This window comes from Glycine soja, chromosome 6 (genome assembly GCF_004193775.1).
Source record: "Glycine soja cultivar W05 chromosome 6, ASM419377v2, whole genome shotgun sequence".
Taxonomy (NCBI): Eukaryota; Viridiplantae; Streptophyta; class Magnoliopsida; order Fabales; family Fabaceae; genus Glycine; species Glycine soja.
Window position 1 is genome coordinate 5,651,674 of NC_041007.1, and position 19,635 is coordinate 5,671,308.

Genomic DNA, 19,635 nt, shown 5'->3' on the forward strand with positions numbered 1-19,635 from the left:
TTATTGAAATGTTTTAAGATTGATTATCTTTTTATATAGAAAGTTCATTTTGAGGTAGATTTTTTATTTGTTTGAAAATTGAAACATTTTAACAGAAAACAGACTAGAGCCGCTATAATATTTTTGCAAAATAGCGTAAGTAGTTAGCAACTTAGCATTGGTTCCAACACGGATAGAAGGTAGCGTTAGGCTTAAACTAGTGTCAGTCATGATTTTTGTTACTAATATTTGTTTTATTTTAAAGTATTTGTATAAGAAATATCTATATGCGTATTTTAAAATTAAGAAAAAAAATAATATTTTTGTAAATGCTTTAAGAAATTAAAAAAAAAATTCCCAAACCAATGTGATCCGAAATAGATGATTTAGGTCGTGACGTTACTCCGGCTTTTGCACCAATTGTTGGGAACCAACAATTGAAACAAAACTACATTGTCCAAAATTTATGATAAACTACATTTTGTTCAACTTACTCCCTATATTTTTTTTTGCTATCACTAAACTCTTATAGTTTGAGCTAAAAAAAAAACTTTTTTTATAATTTAATCCCAATTTTAAACTTATTCAAATTTACTTCAACTTTAAAAGATTTAGTGACGATATAAGTTAAAAAAATGTGAAACTAGGGATAAATGGTAATTTATCCTGTATTATAAGCACTTGCCTGCATTTTCGCTCTCAGTTCAGCTCTTGGGTAAGGGATCGGTGTGCACAGACATCGACACAACCCTCCCCATGCTTCATTAGGAAGTCATTGTTAGACACTTTAAAGTTTGTTTACTGTATTCCTACGGTATGACACCATTCCAACCAAGGTACTCTTACTCAAAGTGAAACTAAATTCAAATTCATTTGAATAACATGAATAAAAGTCAAAGTGAAACTAAATTCAAATTCATTAGTATCAATAATTCCTACTACTGAAATTAACTTACAAACTTCTATTTTTTCTTTTTTTTTACACTTAGTTGATATAGATTGAATGACATATACTCCATTAATTTTTTTAAATAAAAATGAGTATTATTGTTAAAAATGGTCGAAATAACTCAGTTGGTAGAGTAAAGGACTAAAGTCATCAATTCAAATTTGGTTCTTGACACATGATTCATTTGTATGAATATCTATTTAAGTATCTATAGATATATTTTTCCTAGATGATTAAAGAGTAAATGCATTTTTTTAGGTATATTTGCTGAATCTATAATAAATTCTTTATTTATTTGATTTTGTTTACCTTTTTTCTGCAGTTTGAATATTATGAATAAAGAAATTGTACTGTTAGTCAAAGTGAAACTAAATTTAATTCCATTAGTATCAGGTTTGAATATTATGAATAAAGAAATTTCCTACTAAGTGATTTTCAGGTTCTCCGTTATTAATAAAATTAATAAATATTTAGTCCAATAATGAGGTGGAAAAAAACACAACTACGGCAGTTGAAGGATGCAAGGCGTTGTTTGTCACCGCAAATAGAAGACAAAGACAACATTAGGGATGTTAATTATCTCACCCGACAGTTACATAGATAATATTTTCGTTACAGTAGTTATCTGGTAGTTTTGATCCACGGCAATAGCATTCATGCATGTGCATATAAAGAGCAGTCAAGTGTACAATGATCTGAATTAGAATCACATTTTCACTTTTCATCATCTCTTATCATCTTGTTGTATCTTTTAATAGTGTTTAAATGGATGCACAAGACTAAAAGTAATCGCATAGCTACTTCTCCGAATAAGTTAGACAGTTTAGAATCTGCAATAAAGATATTTCTAACGTTGAAAGCACTTCATAAACTATCTTGATATATATCTATTAGGATTCTTTAAACAATCATCCTACTCTTGCTCCCCACATACATTGAAAAAAGGGAGGAAAAGACCAATTGGGAGGGGGTGGAGTTGAAAGATCTGAAGAAAATTTGACAAAGGAAGTGAATGATACCCCGACGGGAATCAAAATAAGCCTTCCAATAAATAGGAACACAAAAACCTTTCAGCCTCAAACTCCTATCACTGTGCTCTTTTGTCTTCAGAACTGGGATCTGGTGGTTGGACCGGATTTCTTGTATCTTTCGCAAAAACGTTTCCATGGTGTTTCCCTATGACCAGTTATTCAGCAATGTCAATCAGTAACAAATTTAGTTCAAAAGATGAGTTGTTATACAGTGGTCCAGTTTTGGACCACCCATGGTCCACTTATTTTTATTGGTCAAAGAATGTGACATTCTACTGAATTTAGAAAGCATGGCCTATAAGGTCAACTGAAGGTTCAGTATTCTCCTATTGTTATGGGGTAAAATATCTTTTATTTTGCAAACAACACAATTCGGAGTATGATATGACAATAGAATGTAGCCAAACCAAACCAGGTACTATGTTTCAGTTCGAGGCTTACCCGCTGGAGTAGTTACTCGATCACCAAGCCCAATGGCATGGCTAGAACTGCCAGTAATAGACAATTTCCCATGAAGCTCCTGTGGGAATGCTGCATTACTAACTACACCTGTTTCATTTTCTCCGCTATGCAAGATACCATCATTAACCATCTTTACAGCAGATTTAGGCGAGAATGCAGTGGACCAAGATCCTCCATTTGACCCAGCCAAAGCCATTATAACATCTGCCTGCATGCATCACAGAGCATGCAGAAGTCACTATAAAATCCGAAACCATACTGCTTATTTTGCATGCACATAAATTTCAGATCAGCGGAATGACCCAACAGAGTTAACAATAAAAGAAAGTCTATTATATTATGACTTCAGTTCATAGCTTGCTCATACTTAATATTCAAACCTAGCTATTAAGATAAGTTTGTTACAGATATACAGAAGAATAATAATTCCATGGAAAAGCTAACTGATAACAGCTAAATAATTGTACTTTGATAATAGAAAATTAAGTAAAATTATCTTTAAAAATAATTATTTAGCAATTATTTACGCTTAAGTGTGAAAGAATTGATGTTTCGTTAAATCTGGACAGGAGTTCTTTCCAGATTTTTCTATTCTATTATCTTTTCTATTTTTATCTTGCATTTTCATCTTTACATTCTTTTAGGGATTAGACACTTGGGAGAGGATAACTTCTAATTAAGGTTTAAAGAAAGTATGTATGAATCAATTTAAGGGGTTAAACACTCGGAAAAGGGTAACTTCTAATAAAACAACAAGAAAAGATTTCATAAGAAAATCATTACTAGACATAGAATGATAATTTTATGTCCATGCATTTGCGAACATCTAGAATTTAGACTTAATGCATTTTATTTGTTGAATCTTTTCAAAGGGATTTGGGAGATAGATAAATAAAATAGGTTTGTCATCGTGAGGAATCAGGCGGCAAGTAAATGAATAGACGTGGATAGAATAGATCCAATTGAATTGATAAAGAAAAATCATAACTTCATACATCCTAGGCAGAAAAGGCATGCTAAGTCCTAACACTTGCATTTCATTGAATTCCCTTCTTAATTGTCTGCTTTTAATTCTCTTGCTTTTTATTACTTATAATTCACCATTATTGTTTCCTATTCTTTCTTCTACCCCTCTCTTTTATTGTTTCTTCACTTATAAATTGAAAAGTATCCAAGATCATTACAACACAAAATCCCTGTGAAATTCACTCGGGCTTTCAAGACTATATTACTTGGACATTTGGTACACTTGTCAATCGCCTAACACTAACCAAGTTAGAATTAAGGGTACATCAATTAAACAGATCCTCACTGTATTTTGATTAGGGTTGCCCACAGATTGGACAAACCATACCAACCCAATCAACCAAACTCATTCCAATTAAAAATTGTCGGATTGAATAACAAGCCACATTGGGTAGAATTACCTTAAACCTAATATAATCTGGTCAGGTATCAGGTTTACATATGCTGGACATGTGTGCATGTGTGTATAATCTGAAATTCTTACTCTTTAATTTTTTATTATTATTTAAAAAATACAAAAATTAAATGTTTAACCCTTGCATCAGGTTATTTGACAAATTTACCAACACCAATCCAATCTGAAATCATCTAATCAGCAAATTTTCGTTGGCCCAACACAGCCTGTGTGCCTCCTAATTTGATTTTATTGTTAAAACTTTAAATTAACAAGAAAGATTCTGATTCTCCAAAAATGTACCACAACAAAACAATAACATTGGGAAACAATAACCAGCACCTCAGAATTAATATACAATATCAAACAAGACGTTCAGCAATTCAAACGACTTCCAATCCATCAGATGTGTCTTTCATTTTATAGAAATGGCTCTTTGACAGATAAAATGCTTAGTGGCCACCACAGGGGGTTTTACACCAATGGCTCTTTGACAGATAAAATGCTTAGTGGCCACCACAGGGGGTTTTACCCCTTTTTTCCACTCAGAATCAGAAGCATTGCACCCCACTTTATTGAAAGAGCATTAGTTATCATACATTGGTTTTATTTGATTCCAAACTATATGAGCTGTATCATACCACCATTATTTGGTTGTAGTTGTATGATAGCTGTCATAAACATGTGTAAAAAACAGCACCTGATCCCAATATCCCATTCAAAGACAAGGCAATGATTACACACATACTCACAGACTTGGATCCTCTAGAGTGAAAATGTGTATCAAGTGTGGATCTATTTCCTTTTGAATTAAAGTATCTCATAAGTTTAACTAGTTTTAAAGCATCACATCAATGTTAATAACAATATATCTGTAAATGAATAAGAGATCTATAGAAGATTAGAAGCTAAGCATAAAACAAATAGATTTTCAATTGAATTAATCTACATTATAAGGGGGTCACAGATGAGAAAATTGATGAAAACCAGTAGTAAATGCAAACAAATTTTGAAACTCAAGACAATAAAGAGCTCCCAGAGCTGCATCCCATTGCTGCTAAAAATATCATTTCAGGACAAAGAGCATACTGTTATGAACTAAGTATCCCAAAAGCTTAAGCTATTATGTGAAGGCACATGAATGCTTTCATACTATATTAAATCTTTAACATACCCTCTCATGCAAGAGCCTTTTGGACTTGAAGGGTGGACAATGCAGAGGTCTGGTCTATCTACATTATGTTCAAACTCAACTTGATCTAGAGTCTAGACAAATGGAGACTGTTGAAATTAAAAGGATTTAGGTAGAGAAGGTAAGGGGAGTTATAAGATTAGCTTGGTGGTTGAAGGAAGAAGGGGGGAAGAAGAGGTCATGGGTTCAAATCCCTCCCACTGACATTCTAACAAAACTAACGGCTAACATTTGCCAATAAAAAATAGAGAAAGTATGTATGAATATTATTTGCAATGTGTTAGATATGTCAGTGTTGTTAAATAGCGGCCATTGTGGAACAGCGTAGTGGATTTTTTGCCAACCACCATAGCCAATTTGTGAAGGAAGGCCCGCCATAAGGTGCAATGGCATTTTTATATGGTGGAATTTCAGTGTTCAGCCATTCACCATTGATAACACTATATGTTACAAAAGACAAAACAACAATCCCTATTTAAACTTGTACTAGACTTCAAATCCTAATTAAATAAGGAAAGTGAATATGAAATTTTAAAAAATATGGAAAACAATCCTAGGATATCACCTAAGACACTCTTAAGTATCTTAAGATACAATATTGATATTAGGAAATATTTTTCATATATTCTAAAACTCACCCTCGAGCTATAGCTTACAAAGCTCTAATATAATGTCATGAACCAACAAACCCAAAAAGCTAAAGCTATCCTTGTCAAAAAAAAAAAGCTATTAGGCGAAGTCATGTGAATAATTTTATAGTACCTCTAACTCTAAACTTGAACTTTGGAGACATATAGGAATCAAATACAATATATTGTGGTAGTGAGTATTTGGGCTTTAAAGGGTCAACAAGAGAGAAAAAAATAGAGTAACATAAATGAGAATGTAAAGGACTTGTTGCCACACAAGAAAAGATAGGATACAAAATGATTGTATAGGAAAATATATTGGTGTGACACCTATCAAGGAAAAGATAAAAGAAAATTGGTTAAGATGGTATAAACACATGCAAAGAAGGCTGCTGAAGCCACCAGCGAGGAGAACAGATTGCATGGTTTTTAGCCTTGTGAAAAGGGGTAGAAAGAAACCAAAAAGGAAATTGGAGGAAATTATTAAAAGAAGTCTCATGGTGAATAATATACCCTGAGAATTGTTTCAAAAAACAAAAAAAAAAATATCCCGAGAATTTGGTTTTTAACCAAGCCTAATGACATCATGTGATCCATGTAGCTAACCAAACCTAATGGGATAAGGCTATTGTCATTGTTGTTGTTGTTGTTGTTGTTGTTGTTGTTATTTCACTAAATGCAATAAACAAATATGTCATGCTAACAAGTAGAGGCCAGACCTTATGAGGGTGGACATCATCAAAAACATGAGCTTGGCCTCCATAAAAAATAGTCATCTGGCGGCTGGCAGAAGTTAGCCCATGTTGACTGCTGTCAGTATCAATTATGAAATGCATAAAGTCAAGCAACTTCTCCTTTTTCCGAAGTTAAAGGGAGTGAAAAATAAACAAGAACCAAGAGGAATTGAGCAACTCTATTTATAAGAAAGAATTTACCTTGGATGTGTGGATGATTCTACTACATTAGTTCCAGGCTTTGGCCTGCTGCCACCAAGCATCACAGCAGATGGAATACTTTTCTCAGTGGCTGTAGCAGCTGCAGAACTTAAAATTCCAGGGCCCTTGATTCCAGTTCTAGAACCTTCATCAGCAGCTGACTGAGAAATGAATGAAGGGCCAGCATTGGTATCCCTAATCTTGCTTGAAGCCATTTGGTGCACAAAAGGTGCCAATTGCACCCCACGCGGTGGATGCTGCATGGAAGGGCCAACATTCATGAGAATAGACCGTTCCCATTTATTGGCATCAATCTTAGTGCTGGTGGGAGGCTGAAATATCTGAGAAGAAGATGGCTTCATTGACTGCATACCAAGTAACACTGCATCATCATTGGGCCTTCTAGGCCTTTCTCCTCCAGCTGCATTCCGGAGAACCTGTGTAAAATCAGATATCCAAGATATCAAAGCAAAGAAGACAAAAGCAAAAGTATTTTTCCTTTTTGGTCATTGAGAACATTGGAGAAGAATAATTAAGCAATAACTCAAAGCAACCTTCATCAAATGTGAGTTTTGAAAGGAATCAGGGACCAATTGGAAGGCATCTCTGGAGGAACCCATAAAAGTGGAATCAGAATTACTTCTCTTGCTTCCCACTAATCTGTTGCTTATCTCAGTGCCAGAAAAATCACTCCTCGGGCCATAGAATGGAACTCCCTCGAGATGATTTCCTACCTGTTTTTCTACCAAATTGATGAGGGGGAAAAACATTACATTCAAAAAAACAAAAACACTTCAAAGATAATAAACACTTCCATAAATAATTTATATTTTCAACTATAACTAAAAAAAAGGAAATGGTCGTTTATAGATGAAAAGGCCAATAAAAGAAGAGAGACAATACAATATCAATAATTGTGATAAAAACCCAAAACCCGATATCCTCATTATTACCCTATGCACAAATGTTGACAGAACATAACCTGAAAACAACAGAAATTTTCACCATGAATTCAATCCCCCCACTTGGTACATGAAATTAAACTTGTAGAAGAGAGAAACAAAGTGTCAAATCAAAACACCATACTGAAAAACCCTGACAATATATTCACATACCAGAAGAAAAAAGAAAAAAGAAAAACCAACCAACTAAAAACACACTAGATGATAAAGTGTTAAAAGACATCAGAAAATGAAGTAACAAAAACTCGAGAAAAAAGGGGGAAAAAAAGAAAGCATATGAAGTAAACAAAGACAACAGAAGCAACCGAACCGAACACTGACCTCACTAATCTAATCCATCAGAAAGGTACCCCACTAAGAGAAAGAGATGGTAGATAACATCAGTGGATGAGATTAAATGCTAAGAAAATAAGGGCTTCAAGGGCAACGAGTAATGCCCCTTTAAAAAAATATTTGGCTTTTATTTTTTTTATAGCAAAGTAGCACGCACCGGAAGCGATGTCGGAGGTGGCGGAGAAGGGGCCGCGTCCTCCGGTGGAAGAGGCGGAGGCCGAAGGCTCCGGTAACCTGACATCGGCGGTTTTGGGGGAATCGGCGGCGGGCCTCATACCCAGAAAGTCATGGAGTACCAATTGCTGGTTTGAAGTGTTGTTGGTGTTGCCATTGTGAGGCTGAGCCATTCTCAGCAGCACAGCCATGACATACCCATCTCACCAACACAGAGAGTGAGAGTGAGTGGGAAGAAGAAGAACGATCTGTTAAAAAAGAAAGAAAGAAAAAAGATAAAAGGCACAGAGAGAGAGAGAATCAGTTCTTTTCGGAGGGAGAGAGAGGGAAAAAAAGAAAAGCAAAAGGTTCTTTCTTTGTTCGCAATTGTTGTGTTGTGTGTTCTGTTCATTTTAATGGACGCATGTCTGTCTCTGTTATGCTGTCCTTCCTCGGCCTGTGACTGTGGGTGGTTGGGTGTGTGGATATTTAATGTTGTCGTTACTGTAATGATAAACTTGTTGTGACTTTTGTCAGATTGTATTCTTTCTCTTCTTAGGTGAATTGATTTGCAGAAGAGAGGAAAAAGACTAAAAAAAATAATATTAAAATGATGTGAAATTTTTATTTTAATATTCTATTTAATTTTAAAATATTATTCTAATTTATTTTCTTTAAATTTTTATTCATCTTTAGCAAATGGAACCTTACATTAGAGAGAGAGAGAGAGAAAACTAACTAAATTAACTAATAATTATGGTCTAATCTGGGGAAATGGATCTGTTTAGAATGTGATGTGATTTACATTGTGTCTCTTCTTATTCTTATTAAAATAAGTATAAACGGCACTTGTTTACTAATCAATCATGCTATTTATATATTTATGTCGAGTAATGAAATTGCTCGAAATATATGGCATTCTTTCTTTCCGGACCTTGCAAGTTAGTTTAATTCGATTCAATTCAGGTGAGCTTGAGGCTATCTTAAGGGTCAAGTAAATTTATTTAAAGGATTAGGAAAAGAAAAGAAAAATAAATTCAACTATCGTTTAGTCTCTAAAAGTTAAGATAAAAAAAAAAACACTACTAATAACATATTCTTTAACATTGTTTTTTAACACAGTGCACAACTTAAGTCAATGCTGATTAAAATTTATTCAAAATTATACAATTAAGAGAATGAATCATTACATGAAATATGAAATTCCTTTAAATTTGAGATCTCCCATAAAACTCAATCAATGATAAAGAACATGTTAAAAAAGAAAAAATGTGTTGAAGAGATGTTGTTAACATATTTCTTGAGATGAATCTGTTTTAGTTTCCCAAATTAAAAAAAAAATCTTGAGTCCTTTTAATTTAAGACAATCCATTTTTAGTTTAGGAAGAGAAATAATATTAACAAAAATGATAATGTGGCGCACAAGAACATACAAGTGTCAAATCATTATTTTTATTAATGCTGTTTGTATTTTACTAAAAAAAACTATTTGAAATTATAGACTATAACTTTTTTTTAACTTGGGGACAAGACGGATCTATCCAAATTTTCAAGAATTAAAAAAGATAATTAAGCTAAAAAAATATGTTCAAGTAAGTTTGAAATTTTTAAAAAACTATCAATTAGTTTTTAGTTTAGAATTATTTTTAGTTTTAAAACTCAGTTTTCTTTATTCTAAAATTTGGTTCAAAAATTCCCTATCCTAGTCATTTAAATTAATTTTCATAACAATACTTATAAGCACACAAATTTAAGTGTTGAACACAAATTAGCAAGAGACTTTGATACCAGGAAATGCATCGAGTGCACATTAGATAGTATAGATGCTAGCTAGTGTAGAAATGTGTGGAGTGCATGAGAATACGTGCGAAGTGCAGAAAAGGCAAACTATTAGCCCAAAAATGTGGTAGGCAAACCGATTTTTAGATATTTCTGCCTCTAGAGATTGGTGAAATCACTTTTAGTTATAAGAATATCTTGTTTTTAAGTTTGTTGATAGGGATTTTTTTTGGTCATTCTTACAAAGAAAATTTTGTTAAAGAAATAAAATTTATTTGGTGATCTCAATGTTTTTTAGAGTTAATTTCATAACTTTTCATAGTAAGCATATCTTATTTTTAGTAAAAAAATATTTTTTTAAGAGAAAAAACTAATTAATTTTAAGAAAATAACTGGTACAACCAAGTTCATTCCTAATACTTTTAATTTAGATTAAATTAATTTTTTTCTAATTTATTTTTTAGATTTAATTTAGTTTTTTGTTTTTTTAAATTTAATTTAGTCTCTAATTTTTTAAAATTAATTCAATTTATACATGTCATCTAAACTAAAATTATATATTAAGAGGTGTAGTTTAATTAGTTGGTTGAATAGAATATATGAATATTGTAAATTTTGTAGTTTGTTTAATTTTTACATATAAAAAATAAATAAATTTATGTGCATATGGGCTATCTATGCATTTAATAAATTTGTAGAGATAATACCTACTCTTGAATCTTTATTGCATTGTACATACATCAGCCTGAGTTCAGATCAATGAAGAAAGGAGATATTATATCATAGTTCGCAATCAATAATAATAGCCATAGCTATTTAATATTAAAAAAATATCATTATTGAAATGTGTCACTAAAAAGTCAAGATTTACAAGTGACATCGCTAATAACACCCACAATTCCACATCTTTATTGCACACACGAACGACCTGGATAATGAGATAATGATAGGAGGCCAGTAACAAGCGTCCTCGTTCATCACAAGGGTCGCGGCTATTAAAAAATGCTAGATAATAGATATTTGTTTTTGAAATAATTTATTTAAGTCCTTTGTAAACTATTTTTTAATCAAAAAATAATTTAGTAATAATTTTCTTAATAGTAAAAACTAAAATAATAAATTTTAAAAGACTAAATAAAATAAAAATAAAACCTATTTTATAGAGAATAAAGTTTATTTAAGTTTTTCTATTTTAAAAAAATTACTTAAAAGGTAAAACAAAGAAATAATAATAAAACAAATATTTCCCCTCATTTTAGGGCAAGTTAATTTTTTGTGTGTGTAGTACCTACTAAATTTTTTCTTCCATCTTATTTCTCATTTCAAATAAAGAAAATTTTATAATTTCATTCTATCTTCGCTACAATTTTTTTTCTTCTATATTTACACTGAAGCAAAGACAAAAAGTGTGTTGATTGTGGAAGTAAGTTTGGCTATACCAAAGATCCAGGTAATATTTATTTTTTCTAAAATTGAGATAAACAACTCGTCAAACTTACTCTTAAAATATGTTTCTTGCAGTTGAAAAAACAGAGCAAATGAATATAAAAGGAATAAAAACTTCCAAATATTCATCCATATTCCTTAACGCAGTTCGTTTGATTCATTTATGAACATGAGATAAAGGAAAGCTTTAGCTCAGCTACACTAATTTTGGTTTCGTCCCAAGAAGACTTTTTTCTTATTTAAAGACGATGTAGACATTTTATTTTCATGCTTTTCTTCCCTTTGAAGGTATTTATCTTATTTTTGCATACATGTTTTTTTTTATATTTTTTATTTTTGCACATTCAAACGTGAGATAAGAAAAAAAAATCTTCTTCTACTAAAATTTTTTTTAAAAAAATCCTTCTTTTTCCTACTTTTTTCTTTTCACTCTCTTAACAAAGTAAAACTTTATATAACTTTATCCTGCATATACAGTACGTAAATCTGAAAAATTTTCCTTTTCTTGCATAATTTGAAATAACTCATGCAGTTGCACATGAGTACATGCTTTTGGCTACAAATTTCAGCTCCTACCAAGGCTATTCAATATGTTGTGAATGAATTAATATTACTAGTTCTACAGTAACACATGTATCTACAAGACTCATTTAAACTATTAATTCAACTTTAGTTGTCATTATTTTTACAAAAATTTTCACAATTGATCGACTCACAAATAATATTTTACTGTGTAAAGAACATTACTGTGTATTCGTGTTGGCAAATACTAATCTATGTGGAAGAAATGTGAAAGAAAGATTGGTGCCATCACTAATGTCTTGAAAAATACAAAAAAAGAAAAGAAGAAGAAGAAAAATCTTTATTAACTGCTGTGAATAAATGTGAAGCGATTCCCATGGGTTCAAATTGTCAATTATTGCTCTCGTGTTGGTACCAAACACATTTTCTGATGAACCTTTTTTTTTTACTCCTAGCAATTCACTGGGTCCTTACAGTTGTTCAGCATTTAAATCAAAAAATGCTTTTGCTTTCTGAATTATAGATCTTCTGTTTCATCTATATATGTTATATTTGCAAAGTGTTATCAAGTTGCAAACTTTTCGAACCACAGCCACAAGTCATGTCTATGCTCTCTTTAACTCGTGGGCAAGACCCTGGCCTGGGTATCATGTCCTCAGATTCTACAAAAAATTCCCCCCTCCTATGCATCTTGCAATGCAAAGCAAGCCAATTAGCCAAGTGGTATAACCCTTCATATGCCTCATTAATTTTCTTCATTCCTTGCTAGCTTCAATTACCAACCAGGCAAGTCTAAACCTTACAGGAACAATGTTCTTTGTGTAACAAAAATCCACAACATATATTTTATAGCAAAAGAGAAAAACAGAAATAGAAAAAACAATGTTATATAAAATGAATTGTGATTAAAAAAAGATATAAAGAAAAAAATATAAAAGAAAACAGTATCATCTAATTATAGACCACTATGTCAAGTTAGTCAACTACAATCATTGGTATATGAGTTCGTTCCTCCACAATTTTCTCATGAAAGAAAAAGAAAGTGTATAATAGATTACAGGTGGTGGGTATTTTTTTTAAGCCAAAGATTACTGGTGAGTATGAAGTCACATACTATTAAGTAATTCTAAAATCAATATTAGATCACCTAATAACATGGATTTCTATGAAAAGTACAACTTTATTTATTCAACTCATAAAGTTAAATGTATCAATCAACCAATAAAAGCGTAAATTAAAAAAGAAGCATAATAAAGTGTTATATATTTGGCGATGCTAGCGATATTTCTGCACAACGCGCGTGAACTAATTGTATCTCCAATAAACTCATTTCTGAATCAGAATCCACAATTGGATGATAATTTCTTGCCGACTCAGTTGTTGGATTGAAGGTTAATTAAGGATATATAGGTAATGAAAATGCCATTTACATACACCAGTTTATGTAAATTCAGGACTAGAAAACTAAATTGTATTATAACGGAGGCGGTATCAAAGGTACGACGTTATTCTTTGATAACAAGTGGTATCATGAGTTTAGCAAATCTCATGAAATTGGGGAATAAACAGATTTGATGAGCATTGCTAATTATTTATAAAGATGCTGGTAATCGTTGCTTAACCGAGTTGATATACGTAGTAGCACAATTTTTCAGACGGAGGAGAGAACAGAGAAGGACTAGTCATATATAAAGTACGTGCAGCCTGATCCATTATAATGCTCATGTTTGTTGTCTTTGTCAAACTCCACAAAGAAATTTGTTTCCCAGCCTCTATAATTGCAGCCCATGGATGGGTAATATACATAGGTTTTTCCCACGGGTCAATTTTGTATGCCATTTTTTTTCTCATTTGCATCAATCTCAATCACTAACAGTTGCAAAACAAGTTAAATTCGATGGGTTAATTAATTTTCCTAAATCGCTATATAACGAGATAAATTAGGTGATCCAATCTATTAGTTTGTGTAATTAGCCACACCTAATCTGATGAATTAATTAATGTTGAGTCAAAGGATATGAGTGGCATTCCTAGCTAGGACTACAAAGAGGCCTATTTCATTGAGTTGGATAATAACCATTTTTTTTGTTGGATTACTACATAGGATGTTCAAAATCTTAAATAAGAGAAGTAAGCGAGATACGGAATAAACGAAAAACTAATCACTGCCCATCTCATGGATGGAACGAACCTATAACTCTGCCTTCTTTCGAGATAACTTCTTTCTCCCTTTGTTTATATTTGTTATTTGTTTAAGAGGCGAAGATTGCTTGTTAGGAGAGCCTTTGTACAATTTGACCAAAGCCTTGTTCTCCATCCTCGCAAGGAAAGATTATTCCCCTGTCTCCCTGCTTGCTTTTGTTACACTCATTGGTTAATAGATAATATATTATATTCACATTGAATTCTATAATAAGTTTCAGTTCCAGATGCTAACAGTAGTTTAATGTCGAGCAATGTAGCATAGATTTTATTTTCTTATACTAAATGTCACAAAGGAACTACCACCCACATATCAATTGGTACATGTTATTTAAGCTTAATTAATCAGTCTCATATAACTTTAAATTTGAGTTTTAAGAAATCATGTTATATATTTTAAAGAAAAATTATCATTTGTAATAATCTGTGTTCCGGTCTTTGGACACCCATATATCATATGCATCTAGTTTTATTTTTTTTATTTCTCTCTTCCTATTAAATTATATCATCTATCATACTATATTTTTATATTTTCTCTCAAGAGCTCAAGTAATATAGAAGTGTCTATGCACTTTTATTCTATTAGTTTTACCATATTCTAACAAGACTATATTTTCTTTCATAAAGAATATCTGTGATTTATATACCTGGAAAAAAAGTGTCACAGATTAAGGGGGATAAAAAAGATAGGAGATTCAAAAGAAAAAGAGAAGATGCAATGGAGCAAGCAAACAGCACACAAAAAGGTGTCCCCTCACCGGAACCCAAAGCAAAGCATCTCAAGTTTACTTCATCATAGACTCAATCAACCATTATCACCTGACTAGCTACTTTTTTTTTTTATCACATCCACCGAAGCCATGGAGCAAACGCCTCTTGTGGCTTCAATACTCAATGCAACTTTGTTGGTTGTTGCAATATTAGCTCTTATCCAAGGTATGTATAAGCCCATCATACCAATTCTCCATTGTTGTATTATTTCAACTCTCTTGACATTTAACTTCCTCACAGGAGCACATGGAATTGGAATTGGTGTTAATTATGGCACAGTAGCAAACAACCTTCCTCCACCAGCCATGGTTGCAAAATTCCTATCAAAATCCACCACAATAAAAAAAGTGAGACTCTTCGACGCGAACCCTGAAATTCTACGCGCATTTGGCAACACCGGCATAGAGGTAACCATAACCGTCCCCAACGACCAAATCCCCGACATCACAAACTTAACCTACGCACAACAATGGGTCAAAACCAACGTCCAACCCTTCATCCCCGCGACCAAACTAATCCGAATCCTCGTAGGCAACGAAGTGTTGTCCACCGCCAACAAACTCCTCGTCAGCACCCTTGTACCCGCCATGCAAACCCTCCACGTGGCCCTCGTGGCAGCATCACTAGACGACAACATTAAAATCTCCACGCCACACTCGTTGGGCATTTTGTCAAACTCAAGCCCACCCTCCGCCGCCAAATTCAGACAAGGCTACGACACGCACGTGATCAAACCAATGCTTAACTTTCTCAAAGACGCAAATGCACCATTCATGGTTAACCCTTACCCTTTCTTCGGATGCACTTCCAGCAGCACCCTTGATTATGCACTCTTTCGAAGCAATTCAGGTGTCTTTGTTGTTGATGATAACACGAAGCTCCGATACACGAACATGTTGGATGCGCAACTTGACGCGGTTTATTCGGCGTTGAAGGTTTTGGGCTTTGAGGATGTTGAGATTGTTATTGCTGAAACGGGCTGGCCCTCGGTTTGTGACCCGGCCCAAGTTGGTGTTAACCCGAAGACTGCTTCTGAGTACAATGGGAATCTCATTAGACACGTCACTTCTGGAGCTGGAACACCTCTTATGCCGAATAGGACTTTTGATACCTACATATTTGCTTTATTTGATGAAAATTTAAAGCCTGGCCCAAGTTGTGAGAGGAACTTTGGGCTTTTTTGGCCCAATATGACTCCTGTTTATAACGTCCCCATAATAATGAGGAACAATGTAGCTGTCGTTGCTAATAGTCATTATAAAGTGTTTTTGTCAATCGTGATTGTGTTAAGCTTGATTTGTACATGGGTTTAAATTTGACAATTGTTTTTGCACTTTCCTTTTCTATTTAGGTACTCTTTGTAATTTAAAAAAAACATTATTTTTTTCATAAATTAGTTTCAGATTTTGGTTGTTGATAATTTTCGAAAACTAATTATTTTCAGTAACATATTCTAGAAACTAATGCTAGTGCAATGATTTTTAACACTCTAAATTTTCAAACACCTAATTAGATCATTTTTTTAAAGAAAAAATAACATTAAAATTAAGTTTCCCAGAGCATGCATAAATTAAAAATGTCACGCGTTGAAGAACTTTGCATGTGTTTCCGATGTTGGAAAACACCCTAAGGATTGCTATAGTAATCCGAATGGAGTTGTTGGAGGACATGTTTAAGGTGAGGTGCTTGGAGGATCACAGTTGGAACGAGACGCAACACTCAAGCAAGCTTTCGAATTTCAAACCGTGGGTGCTGAATTTGGTTGATCTCTTTGAGGTAATTTCTTTTACTTTTCCTAAGTGATTTTCTTTTCTTTTCTTTTTCATTCTCGTTGCATGGTGGCATGCCAATATGCCATGTAAAATGAATATGTAGTGAACACCCCATCCCATGATATGCTAATTTTCCTTTTCTCCATATTCCAAAGAAATACGACATCGGTGGTTATCTGAAACAAACATATGTCTGTGTCTGCTTTCTCTATCGTTTTTTAATCTTATTTTGAGTTCGTATTAATTCTCAGAGTTTCAGCTTTTCAGAGTTCTCGGTTTTGATTTCAGCGTCTTTGGGTACTCAAATCAAATTCTGGAAAGGACAAGATAGTAAGTATATATTTTGTTTCTGGTTTATATAAATATACATACATAGAGAGAGAGACCTATTTGCAGATCAAGTTGTTTCCCGCTTTGAGTGTCAAAATGTTATTTAACTAAATAGTATGTGTGCTTGAGTTTACATGGGCTTGTGTGGTGTTAATCCATATCCTTTTGTCTGTGACAATATCCCCAATTCACTTATATAGTTTTGTCCCATGAAAGAATGTTTAATAATCCATATCCTTTTAGATTACAAGTTGCACCATGCTTTTAATTAGTGTTTAAGCTTGAAAGAATGGGCATATATATTTGAGTTAAAGAATGACCATATACTTGAATTATTTCTTTCAGTAGGGTCTGCCCCAATCTTTTTCAGAGGACACCACAAAGCATGTGTTTGTATTGGAGTTGTATCAAATGTAACCCATGTTCAACTCAAAGCAAGCCCTCCCGTTCTTTTGCGTTTTTACATTGGGAAAGTGGGAAACCGTTCAACATTTGAATGGTTTCCCAAACACACTCAAAGTCATTCTACAGTCCCTAAACCAAGACAGACATTGTAGGAACACATGCAAGATAGATTTACAGTGTAAAGTAGCAGAGACAAACATGTTATATATTCTCAAAGTTGTAATTCATCTACACTTAAGTCTGAGAAATCATTAGTGTTAATTGGTAAAGCTAGCTGGTTAACTATCCATATATGTAGGCCAAAAGAGTTTATACATAGAAAAACATCAGGCTAGCAGCCTCAGTTGTATCCACTAATTTCATCATCACAAGAGGATGTTAAAGTAAAGTTAGCCGAAGAATTATCCACAATAAAAATGGTGGAATCAAATGACACCATGAGAGAAAGTGCTACTGAAATATGATGCTCTCCAAACAAAGATTTTTCAATAATCTCATGTTATTATTAGTATGCAATAGACTTTAGGTATATAATATGACATGCTAAATTAGTAATTGTACAAATAAAATTCATGTAACATTGAACATACAAAGCATTAAATGCTCCTGGGCTCTAACATGTTAGTATTATTTTAGTGGCTTATATTATTTTGTAAAATGTAATTTTAATTATTTTTGTAGTTTCTATCTTATATTTTATTTTTAAAATTGTTAGAGTGATTTTAAATCTTATAAATTTATAAAAAAAATTAAATCTTTAAATTTTTATGATATAAATTTATTAAAATCGAAACTATCATAAAAGTCTTTAAAAAAAATCTGATAAATCATAACATTATTATATAATTTTTAAAATTCAAAACATCTTTTTAAGTTAAAATAATCTTTTAAGATCCTAATCCAATACACCAATAATATTTTTATTAAAGTCTATTTGGTTAAAATGAATAAACTTTAAGTCATTCAAACCTAACAAGTCAACCTATTTAAATTAATATAAAAAATATTTATTATATTAAAATTTTCATTATGCATTATTTTTGTCAGAGAGTTATAATGCATTAAATCATACAGTTATTTATCTTTCAAATGCTTGCATGTTTTTGTTTAAAAAAATGTTAGCTTGTTTGATAAATCTATTTTATATATATATATATATATATATATATATATATATATATATATATATATATATATATATATATATATATGTGTGTGTGTAATATTTCTTACCTGTTTTAATGCACTAACTTAGTGAATATTGAGAAAAAAATAACCTACATGTATAAATATTATTATGATTCATTTTTTAATGATATAAATGAAAAAGGTGATTACTCTAATTTTCTTGAATTTTTATTGTAAGAAAAATGAGCAATAGTGAGATACTTCAAATTTCAAATTATTTTTTATCCTTCCAACCATGTTCAGATGATTTAAGTGAAATTGATCTCTATGAAAAGATAAGGCATATATATACACTTCTCATGAATAAAATTTAATAAACTTCAACACGAATTATTAACTACTCAATGTTATTATTGATAATAAATTTTAGAATAATATTATTTATTTATGTTATCGTTGTTTTAAATAATTTTGATTATGAATAAATTATTAATGAGTTTTACAACAACCAAAAATAAAAAACGGATAATATTCCAATAATCTATATAAACTGATATTGATATGTTGAAAAAGATAAGTTTTGCACAGTATTTATTACAAGACTAAAACATTATTTATTGTAATAACAATATTATTCATTGTAACATTTTTCTTATTATTTTTACAATTTAGTTAGAAACTCAGAAGTTAATTGGTAGTTAAAAACTAAAAAATTAACTTATTAAATTAAAATTGTTTAATAAAATTAACTCTTGAAGTAACTAAAATTATATAATAGTTAAGATTTTATGTCATGATGTTACAATGAATTTATATATATATATATATATATATATATATATATATATATATATATATATATATACACATGTGTGTGTGCGTATGCAGGTGCAGGTGTGTGCATATAGTTTTACACTTACTAGTGTGTGAGTGCATGTATTTTAGGAGTATATTGATATAAGTTACATAAATTATTACATCTTTAGTGAAATTATGTGGATTCGAGTGAAACTAAATTTAAACATATTTTTAAAAAATATCTCATTTGATAATTATAAATAAAACAATACGATTAAAATAAAATATTTAATTAAAAATGATCTGGAGTAGAAATATGTGAGATAACTTAATAACTTGTGTCTTGACCAACAATAAATACAAGTTGGGATTTTCTAAAAAGGTAAATGAACTAGATACTTTTATTAAAGTACGTTTAGTTAAAACAATCACACTTT

General features: G+C 31.7%; 2 protein-coding genes across 4 annotated transcripts; one reads left to right on the plus strand and one right to left on the minus strand.

Moving 5' to 3' along the window:
- Nucleotides 1-1,750: 1,750 nt before the first annotated feature.
- Nucleotides 1,751-8,534, minus strand: LOC114415022 (protein TIFY 8-like). 3 transcript variants are annotated; one of them, XM_028379521.1, is made up of 6 exons: nucleotides 8,050-8,534; nucleotides 7,152-7,339; nucleotides 6,598-7,034; nucleotides 6,382-6,469; nucleotides 2,401-2,629; nucleotides 1,751-2,104 (listed from the first exon to the last, which is right to left on the minus strand). In XM_028379521.1, the coding sequence occupies exons 1-6, from the start codon at nucleotides 8,255-8,257 to the stop codon at nucleotides 2,016-2,018; spliced, it is 1,239 nt and encodes a 412-aa protein (XP_028235322.1). In that variant the 5' UTR covers nucleotides 8,258-8,534; the 3' UTR covers nucleotides 1,751-2,015. The 3 variants fall into 3 exon arrangements, with proteins under 3 accessions (XP_028235322.1, XP_028235321.1, XP_028235323.1); XM_028379520.1 differs by having other exon boundaries at nucleotides 6,382-6,472; XM_028379522.1 differs by having other exon boundaries at nucleotides 6,382-6,472; nucleotides 7,152-7,331; nucleotides 8,050-8,266.
- A 6,247-nt stretch (nucleotides 8,535-14,781) lies between these two features.
- On the plus strand, nucleotides 14,782-16,172 carry LOC114415023 (glucan endo-1,3-beta-glucosidase). Its single transcript, XM_028379523.1, has 2 exons — nucleotides 14,782-14,930; nucleotides 15,006-16,172. The coding sequence occupies exons 1-2, from the start codon at nucleotides 14,855-14,857 to the stop codon at nucleotides 16,076-16,078; spliced, it is 1,149 nt and encodes a 382-aa protein (XP_028235324.1). The 5' UTR covers nucleotides 14,782-14,854; the 3' UTR covers nucleotides 16,079-16,172.
- Nucleotides 16,173-19,635: the final 3,463 nt, after the last annotated feature.